At 38.0% G+C, this 19,615-nt stretch overlaps 1 protein-coding gene across 1 annotated transcript in view; it reads left to right on the top strand.

Moving 5' to 3' along the window:
* Positions 1-19,615, top strand: part of DNAH8 (dynein axonemal heavy chain 8) — a 504,073-nt gene that overhangs the window by 211,067 nt on the left and 273,391 nt on the right. The window contains exons 36-38 of the mRNA XM_036768363.1: positions 884-1,037; positions 2,408-2,571; positions 8,063-8,165. Coding sequence (XP_036624258.1) covers positions 884-1,037; positions 2,408-2,571; positions 8,063-8,165 — 421 coding nt within the window. The remainder of the gene's footprint in view (positions 1-883; positions 1,038-2,407; positions 2,572-8,062; positions 8,166-19,615) is intronic.

Below are 19,615 nucleotides of genomic sequence, written 5' to 3'. Positions count from 1 at the left end.
ATGTATGAGAAAGAAGTAAGGGAAGATGACCAGTCAGATCAAGATAGCTTTCAGTTTACAATTATCCCTTACACATTGCAGGGGTTAGGGGCATGGCACTCCCATGATCTGGAAAATATGAGTAAAACCTTTTGGCCCTCCTTTCATACCAGAGAAGAAATCGAAATTATTATGGTATTAAAAGATAAAATGTGTTAATATTATATAATACTACACACATATTTTATGCATTTCTGAGTTTCTAAACTTTCTGTGTTGTCTGCTGGACTTCATGTGTCATCGGCTGCTTCCACAAAACTCCTCAAAAATTTCCATTTAATTTCTTATGCTGTCCCATGTTACATCGAAACCATAGTGGGGAAAGTCACATTGTGGAAGGGATAACCGTAATTACTAGGGAGTTTTGGGGTGATGATAGCACCCAAATTAGAAGGTGCTTACATGACATGGGAAAATACAACTTCCTTCACAAAGAAGTTAAAAATCTTAATAAATTCTTCAATCGAGACTTCCTTTTAGGTTGTTGTTTTTGGGGGCCTGGGGTGGGGGAGGAAGAGGTGGGAGACCAGACCTACATACCTATTCCATTGCCTTAGAGATCTCCTAGTGAGGAAACTCCCTTTCTCAATGTAAATTAGCCTTTGCTCTGGCACTAACTGTTTGGAGAGCTGCTTAGGACTTTCTTGACACTAGCCATTGTCAGAGGAAGGACTTGTATCCACATCACCTTGACTCTAAGATTGCCTTAGGGTGGTGTACGATAAATAAAAAATTGAAAAGCTTTATCTTAGAATTTTCAAAGTCTTGGTTCTTCCTTTTAGCTCACTTTGTCTGTGCTGTGTTAGTTCCTTGATTCTCTTTAAACCTTATTTTATTTTTTTAGGTACAATGCTCCATTTAAAAAGAGTATTCAGAATTGGGTATATAATCTATCGACTTCTTCAGATATAATTGAAGAGTGGTTGGTTGTACAAAACCTCTGGGTTTACCTCGAAGCTGTTTTTGTAGGTGGAGATATTGCAAAACAATTACCTCAGGTAAATGGATACTAAAACTTTATAAAGTAACTAAGAGTAAGTATAAAGATACAGAAATATTCACTAATTCATACAACAAATTTCTCATTTATACCAGTGGAGAAAAGTGGGACCAGTAAACCCAAAGACTAGATTCCGTGAAACATTTACTTAGGCTCTGAGGTGTGTTAAATGATTTTATTTCTTTTATGCATTGACCAAATTCTTTTAATTATTGAAGATAAAAATGAAGACAGGAAAGGTGCTACATGTTGGCCGGGCAGCTGTCCTATGTTTCTGTCTTACAGGATTAGCCTAGCTAAGTTTGGAAGAGGCCATCACTAGAAAGCTGACCATTAGGTGATTTTTGGACCACAGCAACTAGTAAAGACTATTTTGTAAAGCTGGAGGGCTTACAGAATTTTCATTAATAGGACAGTGTGCTAGCTGTATAGTTTATTAAATTGTAGAAGGATTGTGATCATATATGATAGCGAGTATTTTAAGAAAAATTTTAAATTACTCTTTTGATTCTATGTACTCTATTGACAATCTTCGTGATTGCATTAAAAGGAAATGCACTCCATTAAAGAAAACTTACGTCTACAAAAAATTAAATGTGTCCTCCCTGAATTGATAAGCCTATAAATAAGGGATTTTATGTATTGAATATAATAAAAAAATATTTTTCAAAATGGCCTGCACACAGAACCACATACACAATGACCATAGTACAGTAAGCTATATACATGTAAGCTAAACTCAAAGTCAACTGAACTCAGATTAATTGCATTGATTAATCTTGGTCCTGGAGGATAGGTAATGAAATACACTTCTCTTTTCAGTAGAGAGGTAGGAAACGAATAGAAGGCATCATTATGAACTCCGCTCTCTGTGGTTTTGCTCAACTACACTGTTGTTTCAGAGGATGTTGGGAAGGGCGTATGAGGAAATGAAGGGCACAAAAACTAAGAGGATCAATGAAAATTTAAAACAAAAATGTCCCAATTTTCTTTTGTAATGAACAGAATTTGTGCCAATTTTGAGAGTTCACCTTTTTTTTTGACCAAATCAAAGGGTTTTTCAAAGGATATGTAAATTAATAAGATGAATTTTCATGTTAGGAAGAAACCTATTTTCCTCTCATAATTTAAATGTTTTTGCTACATAAAAATAAGAGGCACTTTTGCTTTAGGAACTCTTGAACTGAAAGCTTCGTTGTAGAACTGGACCAACTCTTCATAGAGTGTCACTAAAATACTTTCAGCCACTTAAATAAATTGAAAGTTCAGATACTAATTTGGAGAAAAATCACTGAGCTCTAACTTAAGCACTTTGATTATCCAATTATGCAAGTAGCAATCTTTAAAGAGGATGTTTTTGTTTTTTAGGAAGCAAAACGTTTTCAGAACATTGATAAGTCATGGGTAAAAATAATGCAGCGAGCTCATGAGAATCCGAATGTAATCAGTTGTTGCGTTGGAGATGAAACTATGGGACAACTTTTGCCCCATTTACACGAGCAATTGGACGTATGTCAGAAGTCACTTACAGGGTATGTACAAGTTGCCATTTCAAATATACCTTTACCATGTCAGAATTATCGAAGAAGAGTTGGAAAGGACCTCAGAAACCATCTCATTCAATCCATATATGAACAAGCATCCTCTCAAAAACATATCTAAAAGGTAACCATTTGGCCTTTACTTTAAGACATATAAAGAAGGGAAATCTACTTTCTCCCAAGGCAGTACATTCTGATTTTGAATTCTTCTTATGTCAAGACTATATTTATCTCTTTGCAGTAGCTACTCATTGCTCCTAGATTCAAAATCAGGGGCTTAGTAGAACAAGTTTAATTCCTTTTCCACATGGCAGCACATTAATGTTAGAAGTACTAGAATTGAAGAATACCTCAAAGAATCAAAAAGGCATGATGCAGTGCCTTTTAAAAAAATCCATAAAGCAAAGAAAATAGACTTAGGAGGGAAATTTTTATTTCAAAGTAAATATATGGTAACAGCTGTCACGTTCCCTCCAGACTTCTTTTCTCTAACTAACCATCCCCAAGTCCTTCTGTTGGTTCTCATGTTACATGAGCTGAACATATACCCTTTACCATCCTTGTAGCCCTCTTCTGGAAATTCTCAACCTTATTGATGTCCTTGCTGTAAATTGTGGCACCCAGAACTGAACAAAACACTCAGAGTGTGATCTGAACAAATCAGAGTACAGTGGAACCATCAACTTTCTGTTTTCTGGATACTGTGTCTCTCTTAATGTACTTTAAGATCTTATATTAATCTTTTTCACTGCCACGTCATACTGTTGTGCCAAAAAGAGCGAGCGAGACCCGGATATAAATTTTGATGTGGATTTCTTCAAGCGCGCAACTGTTCGGAGTAAAGACTCAAATTGAACAGCCCCGAGCAGGGGTAGGGTCAGGTTATTTAAAGGGAAAAAACACAAACTGATATCCGTGGAGATGGGAACACAAACAGTGGAACAAGCTGGGGCAGGATTATTTCCGTGGAGAAAGAACACAAACAGTGGGGTCCGTGGAGATGGGAGCACAAACAGTGGGGTGAGCTGGGGCAAGATGGAGGGTAAACTGGGGTGGGGCAGGGCACAACAATACTATAGAATAGTAGGGCTTGCAGCTCATTAAAACCCCCAGATCTTTTTCAGACAAACAGTTGTCCACCTACATCTCTTCTACCTTTTTGACATGGGCAGCTGATTTTTTCAACCCCAGTGTAAGACTTTGCATTTATTCTGGTTAAATTTCATCTCATTGGATTCAGCCCATTGTTTTTAATGCAGTTTGTTAGCTATCCTTCTTAACTATCTTCCCAGGCTGGGGTTACCTTCAGGCTTAATAATCATACTGTATGGTTTTATGCAAATCAGCTGTAGAAAGAACAATCACAGCAAGCACAAGCGCAAGCACCCGGGGACATGCCCAACTAGAAGCCCTGCAAAGCTGGCAACATTAATGACAATTCTTTGAATGAATTCGTTCAAACAGTTCTTGGTTCACTTAACTACTATCATAGAACTAATCGTAAACTGTATTTGCCTGATGGATAGGCTCATCAGTGCTCAGGTCTGAATGACACGTTTTAGGAAATGCTACAAGGGAGAGACTTACAGTTTTGGAGTTTAATAAACTTTACTCCAAAGGTTAACAGAAGTAGGTGTCACTCATAAGTTCCCTAAGCAATACTGACGCCTCTAGGTTGCTGGGTATGTTTTTGTTTGTTTGTTTTTACCGAGACTAACTTCCACAGAATTGTGGAGTGTAGGTGAGCATAGGTATATAGAGGGTATGCTCAGGCCTATGTAGCTGAGCCTATGAAGCCATTGTCTAAGGAAATTATCACGGTTTCAAAATTAAATCCTTCTTATCTTGCACAGGGGCTAGGGAAAAGTGATTCCTGTGAAAGAGAAGTGTAAGCAAATAAATAAAACTTAATAAAAATCAACTTAGGCCTATGAGATAAGGAATAGTCTAAGATTTGGATCTTTCAAGCTTTTACATAGGTCAATAATATAACTGCTGTTCTCTGTATTATAGATCTCTAGCTTTTCTACAAGAATAGCATGAAACACATTGTCAAAGAGGTTGCTAAAATCTAGGTAAACCTTCTCTATAGTATTTCTTATATAGCAAGGGCTGTCAAGTGTGGCTTACAGGAAAGCCAAAATAGATAGATCTCTAGCATCTCCTCCTCCCTGCCCTTCCACAGGGGAGACTTTTATTCCTGCCAGCAGGGGAAGCAAGAAGTTGTGGCCAGAAGCTAGGCCGCTCAGTTTTCCTCAGAGAGAGGAAGTCTCAGGCTAGAATTCCTTAAATATTGTTGGTCTAAGGGTATGATTTTTAGGTCCCACTGAAACCTCTTATTGCTGTTTTTTAATTGGAAAAGGAAGACCTCAAGTTTTATATCCAAGGCTTTGTCGCTGTCCTGCCAATACCAGTTTTACAATGAACACACATAACAAATAGCTAAGAAAGCCAAATCCAAGTTGATAGTAAAACAGAAATCAGAGAAAGTATACATATGAGAATATATACCACACAATACAGAAAGAAGGAACTCTCCCATTGAGAGAACAAGGTAACTCAGTTCAGGCTAGAGAATGTCCCAAATCTTTTCCCAAGGAAAAAGTAAGCTGGGCATAAAGACATGTTGAAGATTGACAGCTGCTCTCATTTTGGCTTCTTCCCACAGTCTTTTTCTCCCTTAGGCAGCCTGAAGTGGGGTTGGCATCAGCCGTCTTCTCTCTCGAAGCTGGAAGCCAGAAGTACCCAAAGAGACTGAAGAATTTGAAGAAACTGTGTATTTCTTTTCTCTTGTTCTAACCAACTTGTCATTGACCCTCAGGAAAGCTCAGGGGGTTGATCTCCACCAGTGAGAATAGAGTGCCATACCACTGGGCTGTGGGACTTGATTTACCCTTAATTGATAGACCTAGCCTAGTAATTCTGTCAAAAAAAAAGGAATTCTCCTACTCTCATTTCCCACAAACTTTCATATCACCTGTTAATAACTCAGCAGTCTTATCTGCCATTCTTCTCAGTTATCGAAGTCATTTGAGCCTGCTGACGTGAACTTATTAAAGGTTAGTGAGGCTAGTCTTTTGCTATATCCCTGCTCTGCCCAAGGGAATGTAAATTTTGATTGCTGAAACCTGGCATGATATCTTGGGGTTTACAGGCTAGATTTCTTTTTAAGGACTATGCCTTAAACCTAAATCACCCTGGCTCTCATTGACTGGCCAGCATTAGGTCCCAGGCCCATCCTGACTTGGTCATTGTTTGGGTCCTGATTGGCTCAGAGTAAATGTAAATAGCAATTGTATCTATTTTGGTCAGAAACCCTGAGGGTCTTCCTCTCTCAGATTGATACTTTTTTTTGACCAGGTGAAAACAGCCATTCTCTGCCTCATTTCTTACCTAGCCTTAATCACTGAATGGATGTTTCCTCAGTCAAAGTTAAAGACCTTAGTTTAAAAAGACCAGAGTCTCCTGGTTGTCCTTATCTATATCTCGCCACTGCACCCAGATGGCTCTGGAGGAGAAAATGAGGCTGGTGACTTTGCACGGCCCTCCCTCACTTAAATCTATTTCACTTTCATGTCATGACATCATCTCCTTGATTTCATGCTCCTCTTGGAGAACAAAAAACAAACAAACAAACAACTTTTCTTAATAACTAACCCCGATATTATCCATCATTGTTCATTTCTTTCCAGGCTACAGGTCATTCTTGTTGACAGAAAGAAAAAACACAGAGGAAAAATAAGAATTGAGCAGCTCTGTTTTTTTTTTGGCATCAGCATTGTCCCATCCTATCCCTTCTTTGAATCTCTTCACTTCTTCAATATTGCCTTTTTTTTAAAGGTCTTTCTGTTGTTCTTAGTTTAACTCACCAGTTTAATCACTAGCTCATTCTGAGCTTTGTTACAAGATTGTGGCCTACTTTTGTGTTCATCCTCCATTATTTGTTCTTCCCACCCCTCTCCAAGTCCCTGTTAACTTTCATTGCTCCATACAAGTGTAGTACAGTCTTACATAGGTTCTTATGAATATATATGTTTGTATATAAGTATGATTATAGATATCTAAGTATATGTATACATATGTAAGTATATATGTATGTTTATATGTATATATATGTGTATTATGTGTGTCTGTATGTAAATATATGTAAAATATATCTGGGCTTAATTGTAGCCTTCTTGGGAGGGGGAGGCAGGGGGAAAAAGAACAAAGTCATAAGTGCACAGCAGAGAACAAAAGAAAACTCAAAAGCAGGCAAAGAAAAGATGGACAGCTCTGAACATAATGTGTAGTATTTATTATATAGGCTTTCTTGAAATGGAAAATTATTGCTGCATATTTTGAATCCTCTCATGTTCTGCTATGCACATGACAATGCTTTTTTTCTTTTCTTACTTTGTGTTTAAGTTTATAATATGTTCTTATCCTGTATTTCAGTTTTAGTATTACAGTTTAAAATAATTTTTAAAACTTTCATTGCCATGGTGTTTTTTAAAATTCCAATTTATATCATAATACTGACAATTTTTAGATTGCAGAATTGTAAGGGCTTAGTTTTTCTTTTGCATATCACTTTCTTTTTAAGAGAGAGAGACAGAGAGAGAGAGAGAGAGAGACTACTTGCAGTCCAGTCAACAGATATTAAGTACCTCTTATCAGACCGTCAGTTATACAGAGACATAAGTGAATCAAAGAGTATATCCTTAACCTCAAAAACTTAATTGATAACCTTCAACCACATACAGTATCTGATTTAAGTAACCATGATCCCAGCTTGATCTGAACCAATTTGAAGTAGGAAACACTATGAATTTAGGAAAGAGACAAACAGAAAAAGAACTGGAAAAGCTTTCTGCTAAGCCCTTTAGAGCAGAGTCTTGCTTTTACTGGTTTGCTAGGTTTTATGGCTTTGTTGACTATCACTTATGAGTACAGGATAGAAAAAAAAGGAGTATTGTCCTGATTGCCTTTGCATGTGAAGTGTATGAAATACCTTTGGGGGCACTAAACTTTTCAGAGGAAAATGGGCACCAAATGTATAAATGTTTGCTATTATCCCATTGGAAAGCTAATATTTCACATAAATAAATGTTAATATTAGTCTTGATAATTGAAAAATATGGTGATATGAATGAAAAGAACAATTTGTAAAAAGAAATACTGAATGCTTTTTAATCATAATGGAAAGCATGGCACTTTAAAAAGAGATAAATAAATTTACCTCTTCATACTTTGCAGAGGTAGAGGAATATACATACATACAAAGCCTGTGTCAGACTTAGCAGATATGATGGTCAGTTTTGTCAAAATGCATTTTTTCCTCTCTTTTTCATTGTTATAAAGGATATATCTTTTGGTTCAGGAAAGGGGAAGTATCTGTTTAGAAATGACAGTTATATATTTAAAAGATAAAAGTAATTTGAAAGAATAGCATAATGAGCTTTAAAAAAACTTGGTAACATGAATTTCTCTATATTTTAAGATATTTGGAGAAGAAACGACTCCTGTTTCCCAGATTCTTCTTTGTATCTGATCCAGTTCTCCTGGAAATTCTTGGACAAGCAAGTGATTCCCATACTATACAAGTATGCTTTCATTATAATTTATTAAATTTCTTTTCATACTGTCTAGCCAAAAAGAAAAAAAAAGATTTATCTTCCTGTTTGTTTTTTATTTTTATTCATATTTTAACATCCATTTAAAAAAATTTTGAGTTCCAAATTCTCTCCTTCCTTGCTGCCCCTCCCCCACACTTTGAGAAGGCAAGTGTATGATATCAGTTATACGTGTGAAGTCATCCAATACATTTCCATATTAACCATGTTGCAAAGAAACCCAACCACAATAGCAAGAAAGAAACATAAAGATAGTGAAAAAGCATTCTTTAGTCTGCACTCAGAGTTCATCATGGGTCCTTTGGAATTGTCTTGGATTGTTGTATTGATCAGACTAGTTAAGTCTTCTACAGTTAATCATTGTTAACAGTATTGCTGTTACGGTGTATGATGTTTTCCTGATCCTGCTCATTTCACTTTGCGTCATATAAGTTTGTCCAGATTTTTCTGAAACCATCCTGCTCATCATTTGTTATAGAACAATAGTATTTCATTACAATTATACACCACACCTTTGTCAGCCAATTGATGGGCATCCTCTTGTTTTCCAATTCTTTGCCACCACAAAAAAAGCTGCTATAAATATTTTTGTGCGTATAGATCCTTATCAATTTTCTTTTATTTCTTTGGGGTACAGACTTAGTAGTGGTATTTCTGGGTCAAAGAATATGCACAATTTTATAGCTCTTTGGAGACATTCACAACACTACCAATAGTGTATTAGTGTCCCTATTTTGCCACATCTGCTCCAGCATTTATCACTGCCCTTTTCTCTCATTGTTAGCTAATCTGATAGGTGTAAGGTGATTCCTCAGAGTTGTTTTAATTTGCATTTCTCTAATCAATAATGACTTAGAGCATTTTTAATGTGACCATTGATAGCTTTGATTTCTTCTGAAAACTGCCTATTCATATCCTGTGACCATTTATAAATTGGGGAATGGCTCTTATTTTTATAAGTTTATCTCCATTCTCAATATTTTATTGGAGAAATTAAGTCTTTAACAGAGAAACTTGCAGTAAATTTTTTTTCCAAATTTCCTCCTTTCTTATTTTGGCTTTGTTGGTTTTGTTTATGCAAAACCTTTCAAATTTCATGTAATTAAAATAATTCATTTATTTCCCATGATCCTCTTTTTCTCTTGTTTGGCATAAATTCTTCCCTTATCCATGGAACTAACAGATAACATTTCTCATGCTCTCCTACTTTGCTTATATCCCCTCTTTAAGTCTAAAGCATGTACTCATTTTCAGATGTTTATCTATACCCAGTTTCCTCAAATGTCGAGTTCTTGCCCCCAAAGCTTTGATCTTTGGATTTATCAAATACTAGGTTATTGTGGTCATCTATCTCTGTGTATAGCAAGTTATTCCACTAATCCACTACTTTACTTCTTAGCCAGTGCAAGATTATTTTGGTGGTTACCACTTTGTAATATAGTTTGAAATCTAGTACTGCGGAGCTGCCTTCCTTCACATTTTATTTCATCGATTCCCTAGATATGTTTGACCTTTTGTTCTTTTTCTTTAACTTTTTTGGGTTATTTATTTATTTATTTAATGTTTTTAGATTTGAGCATTGATTTTCACAAGAGTTTGAATTACAAATTTTCTCCCTTCCACAATACTCGTGTTGTGAAAGACTCACTGTATTTTGCTCCTTCCCCACCCATCCCCCTTTATTGAATTTTCTCTCTTGACCCTCTCCCCTTTCGAAAGTGTTTGTTTTTGATTACCTCCACCCCCATCTGCCCTCCCGTACATCATAGCCCCCCTTTTTTATCTTCTTCCCTCTTCTGTCCTGTGGGGTAAGATACCCAACTGAGTATGTATGGTATTCCCTCCTCAGGCCAAATCTGATGAGGGAAAGATTCACTCATTCCCCCCTCATCTGCCCTCTCCACTCCTCCCACATAACTGCTTCCTCTTGTCACTTTTATGCGAGATAATCCACCCCATTCTATCTCTCCCTGTCTCCCTCTCACAATATATTCCTCTCTCATTCCTTAATTTGATTTTATTTCTTTTAGATATCTTCCCTTCATCTTGAACTCACCCTGTGCCCGCTCTCTCTCTCTTTCTCTCTCTCTCTATATACACATACATATATACATACATACACATTCACTTACATATATATACATAAACATATATATATGTGTATATATATATACATATATATATGCATATTCCCTTCAGCTACCCTAATACTGAGGACTCATGAATCATACACGTCATCTTTCCATGTAGGAATGTAAACAAAACAGTTCAACTTTAGTAAGCCTCTTGCAATTTCTTTTTTCTTGTTCTTTTTCTTGATTACCTTTTCATGCTTCTCTTGATTGTTGTGTTTGAAAGTCAAATTTTCTATTCAGCTCTGGTCTTTTCACTGAGAAAGCTTGAAAGTCCTCTATTTTATTTAAAAATCCATATTTTACCTTGGAGCATGATACTCAGTTTTGCTGGGTAGGTGATTCTTGGTTTTAATCCTAGCTCCACTGACCTCCAGTATATCGTATTCCAAGCCCTTTGATCTCTTAATGTAGAAGCTGCTAGATCTTGGATTATTCTGATTGTGTTTCCACAATACTCAAATTGTTTCTTTCTGGCTGCTTGCAGTATTTTCTTCTTAATCTGGGAGCTCTGAAATTTGGCAACAATATTCCTAGGAGATTTCCTTTTGGGATCTATTTGAGGAGGCGATCTGTGGATTCTTTCAATTTCTATTTTGCCCTGTGGCTCTAGAATATTAGGGCAGTTCTCCTTGATAATTTCTTGAAAGATGATATCTAGGCTCTTTTTTTGATCATGGCTTTCAGGTAGTCCAAGAATTTTTAAATTATCTCTCCTGGATCTATTTTCCAGGTCAGTGGTTTTTCCATTGAGATATTTCACATTGTCTTCCGCTTTTTCATTCCTTTGGTTCTGTTTTATAATATCTTGATTTCTCATAAAGTCACTAGCTTCCACGTGCTCCAATCTCATTTTTAAGGTAATATTTTCTTCAGTGGTCTTTTGGATCTCCTTTTCTGTTTGGCTAATTCTGCCTTTCAAGGCATTCTTCTCCTCATTGACTTTTTGGAGCTCTTTTGCCATTTGAGTTAGTCTATTTTTTAAGGTGTTGTTTTCTTCAGTATATTTTTCAGTATTTTTTTGGTCTTCTTTAGCACGTCATTGACTTGTTTTTCATGGTTTTCTCACATCCTTCTCATTTCTCTTCCCAATTTTTCCTCTCCTTCTCTAACTTTCTTTTCCAAATCCTTTTTGAGCTCTTCCATGGCCTGGGACCAGTTCATGTTTTCCTTGGAGGCTTTTGTCGTAGGCTCTTTGACTTTGTTGACTTCTTCTGTCTGTATGTTTTGGTCTTCTTTGTCACCAAAGAAAGAATTCAAAGTCTGAGACTGAATCTGGTTGCGTTTTTGCTGCCTGGCCATATTCCCAGCCAACTAACTTGACCCTTGAGTTTTTCAGTGGGGTATGACTGCTTGTATAGTTTAGAGAACTATGTTCCACGCCTGGGGGATGCACCAGCTCTGCCACACCAGCACTCCTCCTTCCCCAAGAACCCCCAACCCGGACTGGGCTTAGATCTTCAGAAGGTTGTGCACTCCTGCTCTGAACCACCACTTAATTCCTCCCATCACGTGGGCCTGGGGCCGGAAGTAACTGCAGTTGTACTTCTGTAGCTGCCTCACCTCCACTGCCCCGTGGGCGGTGGCCAAACCGCAAACTCCTTCCACTCCCGCAGCTTTTCCCACTAACCTTCTATGCTGTCTTTGGTGCTAGGGCACACTCCACCTGGCTGCTGGTCTGGTTGGTCCATGCCGCTCAAGCTGGGCTCTGCTCCGCTCTGCTTTGCTCCCAGTTCTGTGCGGGATAGACCTCACTCAGAGACCATCCAGGCTGTCCTGGGCTGGAGCCCTGCTTCCCTCTGCTCTTTTGTGGGTTCTGCAGTTCCAGAATTGGTTCAGAGCCATTTTTTATAGGTTTTTGGAGGGACTCAGCAGGGAGCTCACGCTAGTCTCTGCTTTCCAGCTGCCATCTTGGCTCCGCCCCAATGTCAGACCTTTTGTTCTTCTAGATGAATTTTGTTATTACTTTTTCTAGCCTTACAAAATAATTCTTTGGTAGTTTGATTGGTATGGCATTGAATAAAAAAAGTAATTTCGGTAGAACAGTGTTTATTTTTTTTTTTGGCTTGGCCTTTGTTGTTCAGGTGTTTCAGTCAAATCCAACTCTTTGTGACCTCATTTGGAGTTTTCTTGCCAGAGATTCTGGAGTGGCTTGCCATTTCCTTCTCTAGCTCATTTTACAGATGAGGAACTGAGGCAAAGAAGGTTGAGTGACTAGCTCAGTCACACAGCTAAGAAGTATCTGAGGTTGGACATGTACTCAGGAAGATGAGTCTTCTTGACGTAGGCCTGGCATTTTATCCATTGTGCCACCTAGGTGGGTTGGCCTACCCATGAGCAATTAATGTTTCTCCAGTTGTTTAAATCTATCTATATTTGCCTGAAACGTTCATATAGTTCATAGTGTTCATGTAGTGCTTGGGCTTGTTTTGGCAGGTAGACTCCTTGGTAGTTAATGAAGTCTATAGTTATTCCTGGTGTTTTGTTGGTAATATTTAGAAAAGCTGATGATTTACGTGGATTAATTTTATATCCTACAACTTTGCTAAAGTTGTTGTTTCTGGTTTTTAAATTAATTTTAATTGATTCTGTAAGTATACCATCATATTGCTGTAAAAAGTGAGCTTTGGGTGGAGCCAAGATGGCAGCTGGAAAGCAGGAACTAGCGTGAGCTCCCTGCTGAGTCCCTCCAAAAACCTATAAAAATGGCTCTGAACCAATTCTAGAATGGCAGAACCCACAAAACAGCAGAGGGAAGCAGGGCTCCAGCCCAGGACACCCTGGATGGTCTCTGGGTGAGATCTGTCCCACACGGAGCTGGGAGCTGGGAGCTGGGAATGGAGCAGAGCAGAGCCCAGCGCAGCACGGAACAACCAGACCAGGAGCCAGGCAGAGTGTGCCCTAGCACTCTGAATCAGTGAGCTGCGGCAATTAGCAGACTTCTCAACCCACGAACACCAAAGACAGCAGAGAAGGTTAGTGGGAAAAGCTGTGGGACTGGAATGAATTCACAGTTCAGCTACCAGCCCCGGGGGCAGCGGAGGTGGGGCAGCTACAGCTGCTGTTGCTTCTGGCCCCAGGCCCACCTGGTGGGAGGAATTAAGTGGCGGATCAGAGCAGGAGTACACAGCCTGCTGAAGACCTAAGCCCAGTATAGGTTGGGGGTTCTTGGGGAAGGAGGAGTGCTGGTGTGGCAGAGCTGGTGCATCCCCCCCCCCCAAATGGAACATACAACTCTTTAGTCTACAAGCAGTCATACCCCACTGAAAAACTCAAGGGTCAGGTTAGTTGGTTGGGAATATGGCCAGGCAGTGAAAACGCACCCAGATTCAGTCTCAGACTTTGGATTCTTTCTTTGGTGACAAAGAAGACCAAAACATACAGACAGAAGAAGTCAACAAAGTCAAAGAGCCTACAACAGAAACCTCCAAGAAAAACATGAACTGGTCCCAGGCCATGGAAGAGCTCAAAAAGGATTTGGAAAAGAAAGTTAGAGAAGGAGAGGAAAAATTGGGAAGAGAAATGAGAAGGATGCGAGAAAACCATGAAAAACAAGTCAATGACTTGCTAAAGGAGACCCAAAAAAATACTGAAAAATACACTGAAGAAAACAACACCTTAAAAAATAGACTAACTCAAATGGCAAAAGAGCTCTAAAAAGTCAATGAGGAGAAGAATGCCTTGAAAGGCAGAATTAGCCAAATGGAAAAGGAGATCCAAAAGACCACTGAAGAAAATACTACCTTAAAAATGAGATTGGAGCACGTGGAAGCTAGTGACTTTATGAGAAATCAAGATATTATAAAACAGAACCAAAGGAATGAAAAAGCGGAAGACAATGTGAAATATCTCAATGGAAAAACCACTGACCTGGAAAATAGATCCAGGAGAGATAATTTAAAAATTCTTGGACTACCTGAAAGCCATGATCAAAAAAAGAGCCTAGATATCATCTTTCAAGAAATTATCAAGGAGAACTGCCCTAATATTCTAGAGCCACAGGGCAAAATAGAAATTGAAAGAATCCACAGATCGCCTCCTCAAATAGATCCCAAAAGGAAATCTCCTAGGAATATTGTTGCCAAATTCCAGAGCTCCCAGATCAAGGAAAAAATATTGCAAGCAGCCAGAAAGAAACAATTTGAGTATTGTGGAAACACAATCAGAATATCCCAAGATCTGGCAGCTTCTACATTAAGAGATCAAAGGGCTTGGAATACAATATTCCAGAGGTCAGTGGAGCTAGGATTAAAACCAAGAATCACCTACCCAGCGAAACTGAGTATCATGCTCCAAGGCAAAATATGGATTTTCAATAAAATAGAGGACTTTCAAGCTTTCTCAGTGAAAAGACCAGAACTGAATAGAAAATTTGACTTTCAAATGCAAGAATCAAGAGAAGCATGAAAAGGTATTCAAGAAAAAGAACAAGAAAAAGAAATTGCAAGGGACTTACTAAAGTTGAACTGCGTTGTTTACATTCCTACATGGAAAGATGACATGAATGATTCGTGGGACCTCAGTATTAGGGTAGCTGAAGGGAATATGCATACATATATATATATATATATATATAAATGTTTATGTGTATATATATATATATGTGAATGTGTTTGTATTTATATATCTATGTGTGTATACATATATATATATATATATATATATATATAGAGAGAGAGAGAGAGAGAGAGAGAGAGAGAGTGAGCGGACACAGGGTGAGTTCAAGATGAAGGGAAGATATCTAAAAGAAATAAAATGAAATTAAGGGATGAGAGAGCAACATACTGAGGGAGAGATAGAATGGGGTGGATTATCTTGCATAAAGGTGGCAAGAGGAAGCAGTTCTGTGGGAGGAGTGGAGAGGGCAGGTGAGGTGGGAATGCGTGAACCTTGCTCTCATCAGATTTGGCCTGAGGAGGGAATACCATACATTCCCAATTGGGTATCTTACCCCACAGGAAAGAAGAGGGTAGAAGATAAAAAAGGGGGGGGACATGGAGGGGAGGGCAGATGGGGGTGGAGGTAATCAAAAACAAACACTTTCGAAAGGGGACAAAGTCAAGGGAGAAAATTCAATAAAGGGGTATGGGTTGGGAAGGAGCAAAATATAGTGAGTCTTTCACAACATGAGCATTGTGGAAGGGTTATACATAATGATACACATGTGGCCTATGTTGAATTGCTTGACTTCTTAGGGAGGGTGGGTGGGAAGGGAAGAGGGGAGAGAATTTGGAACTCAAAGTTTTAAAAACAGATGTTCAAAAACAAAAAAAAAGTTTTTTTATGCAACTAAAAAATAAGATACACAGGCAATGGGGTGTAGAAATTTATCTTGCCCTACAAGAAAGGAAGGGAAAAGGGGATGGGACGGTAATGGGATGAGAGAAGGGAGGGCTGACTGGGGAACAGGGCAACCAGAATATACGCCATCTTGGAGTGGGGGGGAGGGTAGAAATGGGGAAAAAATTTGTAATTCAAACTCTTGTGAAAATCACTGCTGAAAACTAAATATGTTAAATAAATTTAAATTTAAAAATGTGAGCTTTGTTTACTTATTGCCTATTCTTATTCCTTCAATTTCTTTTTCTTATCAGTATAACTAATATTTTTAGTACAATATTGTATATTAGTGGTGACAAGGATGTCCTTGCTTTACCCATGATGTTATTAGAAAGGTCTCCATATCAGATAATGCTTGCTTTTGGTTTTATCATTTTAAGGAACTCTATTTATTCATATGATTTCTAGTATTTTTAATAGGAATGGGTGTTATATTTTGTCAAAAGCTTTTTTGAATATATTAAAATAATTATTATTTTTGTTGTTTTTGTTACCAATATGATCAATTATGCTTATAGTTTTCCTAATGTTGCACCAGCTCTTCCTTCATACCTGGTATAAATCCCAACCAGTCATAGTTTAAAATCTTTGTGTCAAATTGCTGTAATCTCCTTGCCAGTATTTCATTTAAATTTTTTCCATCAGTATTCATTAGGGAAATTGGCCTATTTTTTTTCTTTATGTTTTTGCTGTCCCTGGTTTACATATCACTATCATACTCCAAGCCCTTTGCTTCTTTAACTTGAAAATTGCTAAATCTTGTGTGATTCTGCCTGTGGCCCCATACTTGAATGTTTTGGGTTTTTCCTTGGCTGCTTGAAGTATTTTCTCTTTGACCTGGGAGTTTTCATTTTGGGGTCTTTTTCAGTAGGTAAGTCTTTCAACTTCTCTTTTACCCTCTGTTTCCAGAATATTGAGGAAGTTTTGCTTTATAATTTCTTGAAATATGATATCTAGGCTCTTTCTTTGATCACATCTTTCAGTAGTTCTTAAATTATCTCTCCTCAGTCTGTTTTCCAGGTTAGTTGTTTTCTGGTGAGATATTTCACAATTTTTAAAAATTCATTCTTTTTAAAAAAATTTATCATTTTTATTTAATATTTTAGTTTTCAACATAGATTTCCGCAAGATTTTGAGTTACAAATTTTCTCCCCATATCTATTCTCCCCCCCCCCATTCCAAGATGGCATATATTCTGATTGCCTCGTTCCCCAGTCAGTCCTCCCTTTTGTTACCCCACTCCTCCCCATCCCCTTTGCTCTTACTTTCTTGTAGGGCAGGATAGATTTCTGTGCCCCATTCTCTATATATCTTGTTTCCCATCTGCATGCAAAAACAACTCTTTTTTTGAGCATCTGCTTTTAAAACATTGAGTTCCAAATTCTCTCCCCTCTTCCCTTCCCACCCACCCTCCCTAGGAAGGCAAGCAGTTCAACATAGGTCACACATACATCATTATGTAAAACACTTTTACAATACTCATGTTGTGAAAGGCTGACTACATTTCCTTCCATCCTATCCTGTCTCCCTTTATTCAGTTTTCTCATTTGACCCTGTCCCTTTTCAAAAGTGTTTGGTTTTGATTACCTCTTCCCCCATCTGCCCTCCCTTCTATCATCCCCCCTTTTTATCCCCTTCCCCTTACTTTCCTGTGGAGTAAGATATCCAATTGAATGTGTATGTTATTCCCTCCTCAAGTCAAATCTATGAGAGCAAGATTCACTCATTCCCCCTCACCTGTTCTCTCTTCCCTTCCAACAGAACTGCTTTTTCTTGCCACTTTTATGTGAGGTAATTTACCCCATTCTGTCTCTTCCTTTCTGCCTCTCTCAATATATTCCTTTCTCACCCCTTTAATTTGATTTTTTTTAGATATCATCCCTTCATTTTCAACTAACCCTGTGCCTCCTGTCTATATATAAGTATATTCCCTTCAACTACCCTAATACTGAGAAAGGTCTCATGAATTACACACATCATCTTTCCATGTAGGAATGTAAACAAAACAGTTCAACTTTAGTAAGTCCCTTATGATTTCTCTTTCTTGCTTACCTTTTCATGCTTCTCTTGATTCTTGTATTTGAAAGTCAAATTTTCTATTCAGCTCTGGTCTTTTCATTGAGGAAGCTTGAAAGTCCTCTATTTTATTGAACATTTTTTCATTCTTTTGACTTTGTTTTATTGTTTCTTGAATTCTCATGGACTCATTAGCTTCCCTTTGCCCAATTGTAATTTTTAAGGAATTGTTTTAGTGAGATTTTATACCTTTTTCTTTCATTTGGCAATTTTGTACCTCCTTTTCCATTTGGTCAGTTTTGTTTTTTCTTCAGTATTTCTTGTACCTCTTTTACTAAGCCATTAATTATCTTTTCATAACTTTCTTGAATCACTCTCATTCCTTTTCCTAATTTTTCCTCTATTACTCTTAATTGATTTTGAAAACCACTTTTATCTTTTCCAGGAATTCTTGTCTTATGTCACATCTTTCTTTGTGGCTCTCCTTGTAGCTGCTATGACATCCTTGTCTTCTTTTGAGTTTGTACTTTGATCTTTTCTGTTACCATATTAGCTATTTATGGTTAGGTTTTTGTTTGTTTGCTCTTTTTTCCAGCCTGTTTTTGACTTTAACTTTGTGTTAAAAGTTGGACTCTATTCTTGGGTGCTAGATGACATAGTGAATAGATTGCCAGGCTTGGAGTCAGGAAGTCCCGAGTTCCAGTCTGGCCTCAGACACTTGCTAGCTATGTGACCCAGTACAATTCGCTCTATCTTAAATACTCTATTATCTTTGCCAAGAAAACTTCAACTGAAACAACTGAAAAACAATTGAAACTCAGGATGGAGATGGGAAGAGCAGTGTCCTAAGCTTCAGGCTTTTTCACACTGCTGTTTGCAGATTTAGTTCTGGGGGTTTGGAAGTTTTTAGTGCTTCCAAGGTGGTTTGATCTGAGGAAATGTGTCCTCACTTCTCCCTTGTGACCTGAATTGATGCTGTTCCTCAGGGCCCCTGTTCCCTTGGGACAGCAAACACTACTCTCTGCAGTGGAACTGTGATTCAAAAGTAGATGTAGGCAGTGGAGCTGCTAAATAGTGTCTGGTCCTGCACCCAATGCTAGCACAAAGATCCTCTGTAGTCACTTTCTGACCTCTTGTCAGATCCCCTTATTATCTCTGGTTTGAGAGCTCCCAAAGCTGCTGTTTCTGCTATTGTTGCCACCTGCTGGTGTTGCTACCAAATAAGCTCTTGTCCCCATCATCACAAACCTCTCTTTCTGTCCTAATTTGTCTTGGTGCTAGAAAAATTGATGACCTTGACCTTTTGTTTGCTCTGCCACTCATTGGAGACATTATTTTAAAATTGTTTAGAGAGAAATGTTGGGAGAGTTTGCTTGCTTTCTCTCCTCAGTCATCTTGGTTTCACCCCCTAGAAGACAGGATTCATCTTTTGAAAGTTCAAGAAGGGGAGAAAAATAGTAAATTATGTTTATTATAGGATTTATTCTATTTCCTGTTCTAAAAATCTGCAGTTTATAGGAAGAATTAAAATAAATTAAGAGTTATCACTTCACCTGTTATTGGTACAGAACATTTTCCCCCAGCTTGCTGGATTGTACTCTGAATAGAATTTGAAACCTCCTTATTTGCCTTATGGATATCACTAAAGTGGAGCCATGTTAATGTGGTTCCCATTTTCCCCCTCCAGTCTCCAAAAAAGATTGTATCCGGATGGGTGGAGGTGGAAGAAACAGCAATTATCTGCTCCACTACTTTCTCATGTCACATCAGTAGTAAGACCACTCCTGGTCTGGCAGCCTTAAATGTGGTTTTCATACTTATCCATTTCTTCTTATACAATTTTATGGAGGATGTAGGAAAAGAGAAGGTAAACAGAAAGTTGGGCAGTGTAGAGATATGTCCAGGAAAGAAAGTGTGACCCAGATTTATCTG

The sequence above is a fragment of the Trichosurus vulpecula genome, chromosome 7, assembly GCF_011100635.1.
Source record: "Trichosurus vulpecula isolate mTriVul1 chromosome 7, mTriVul1.pri, whole genome shotgun sequence".
Classification (NCBI taxonomy): Eukaryota; Metazoa; Chordata; class Mammalia; order Diprotodontia; family Phalangeridae; genus Trichosurus; species Trichosurus vulpecula.
The sequence above is the reverse complement of the archived record's forward strand: the minus strand, read 5'-3'. Positions and strand labels throughout refer to the sequence as shown.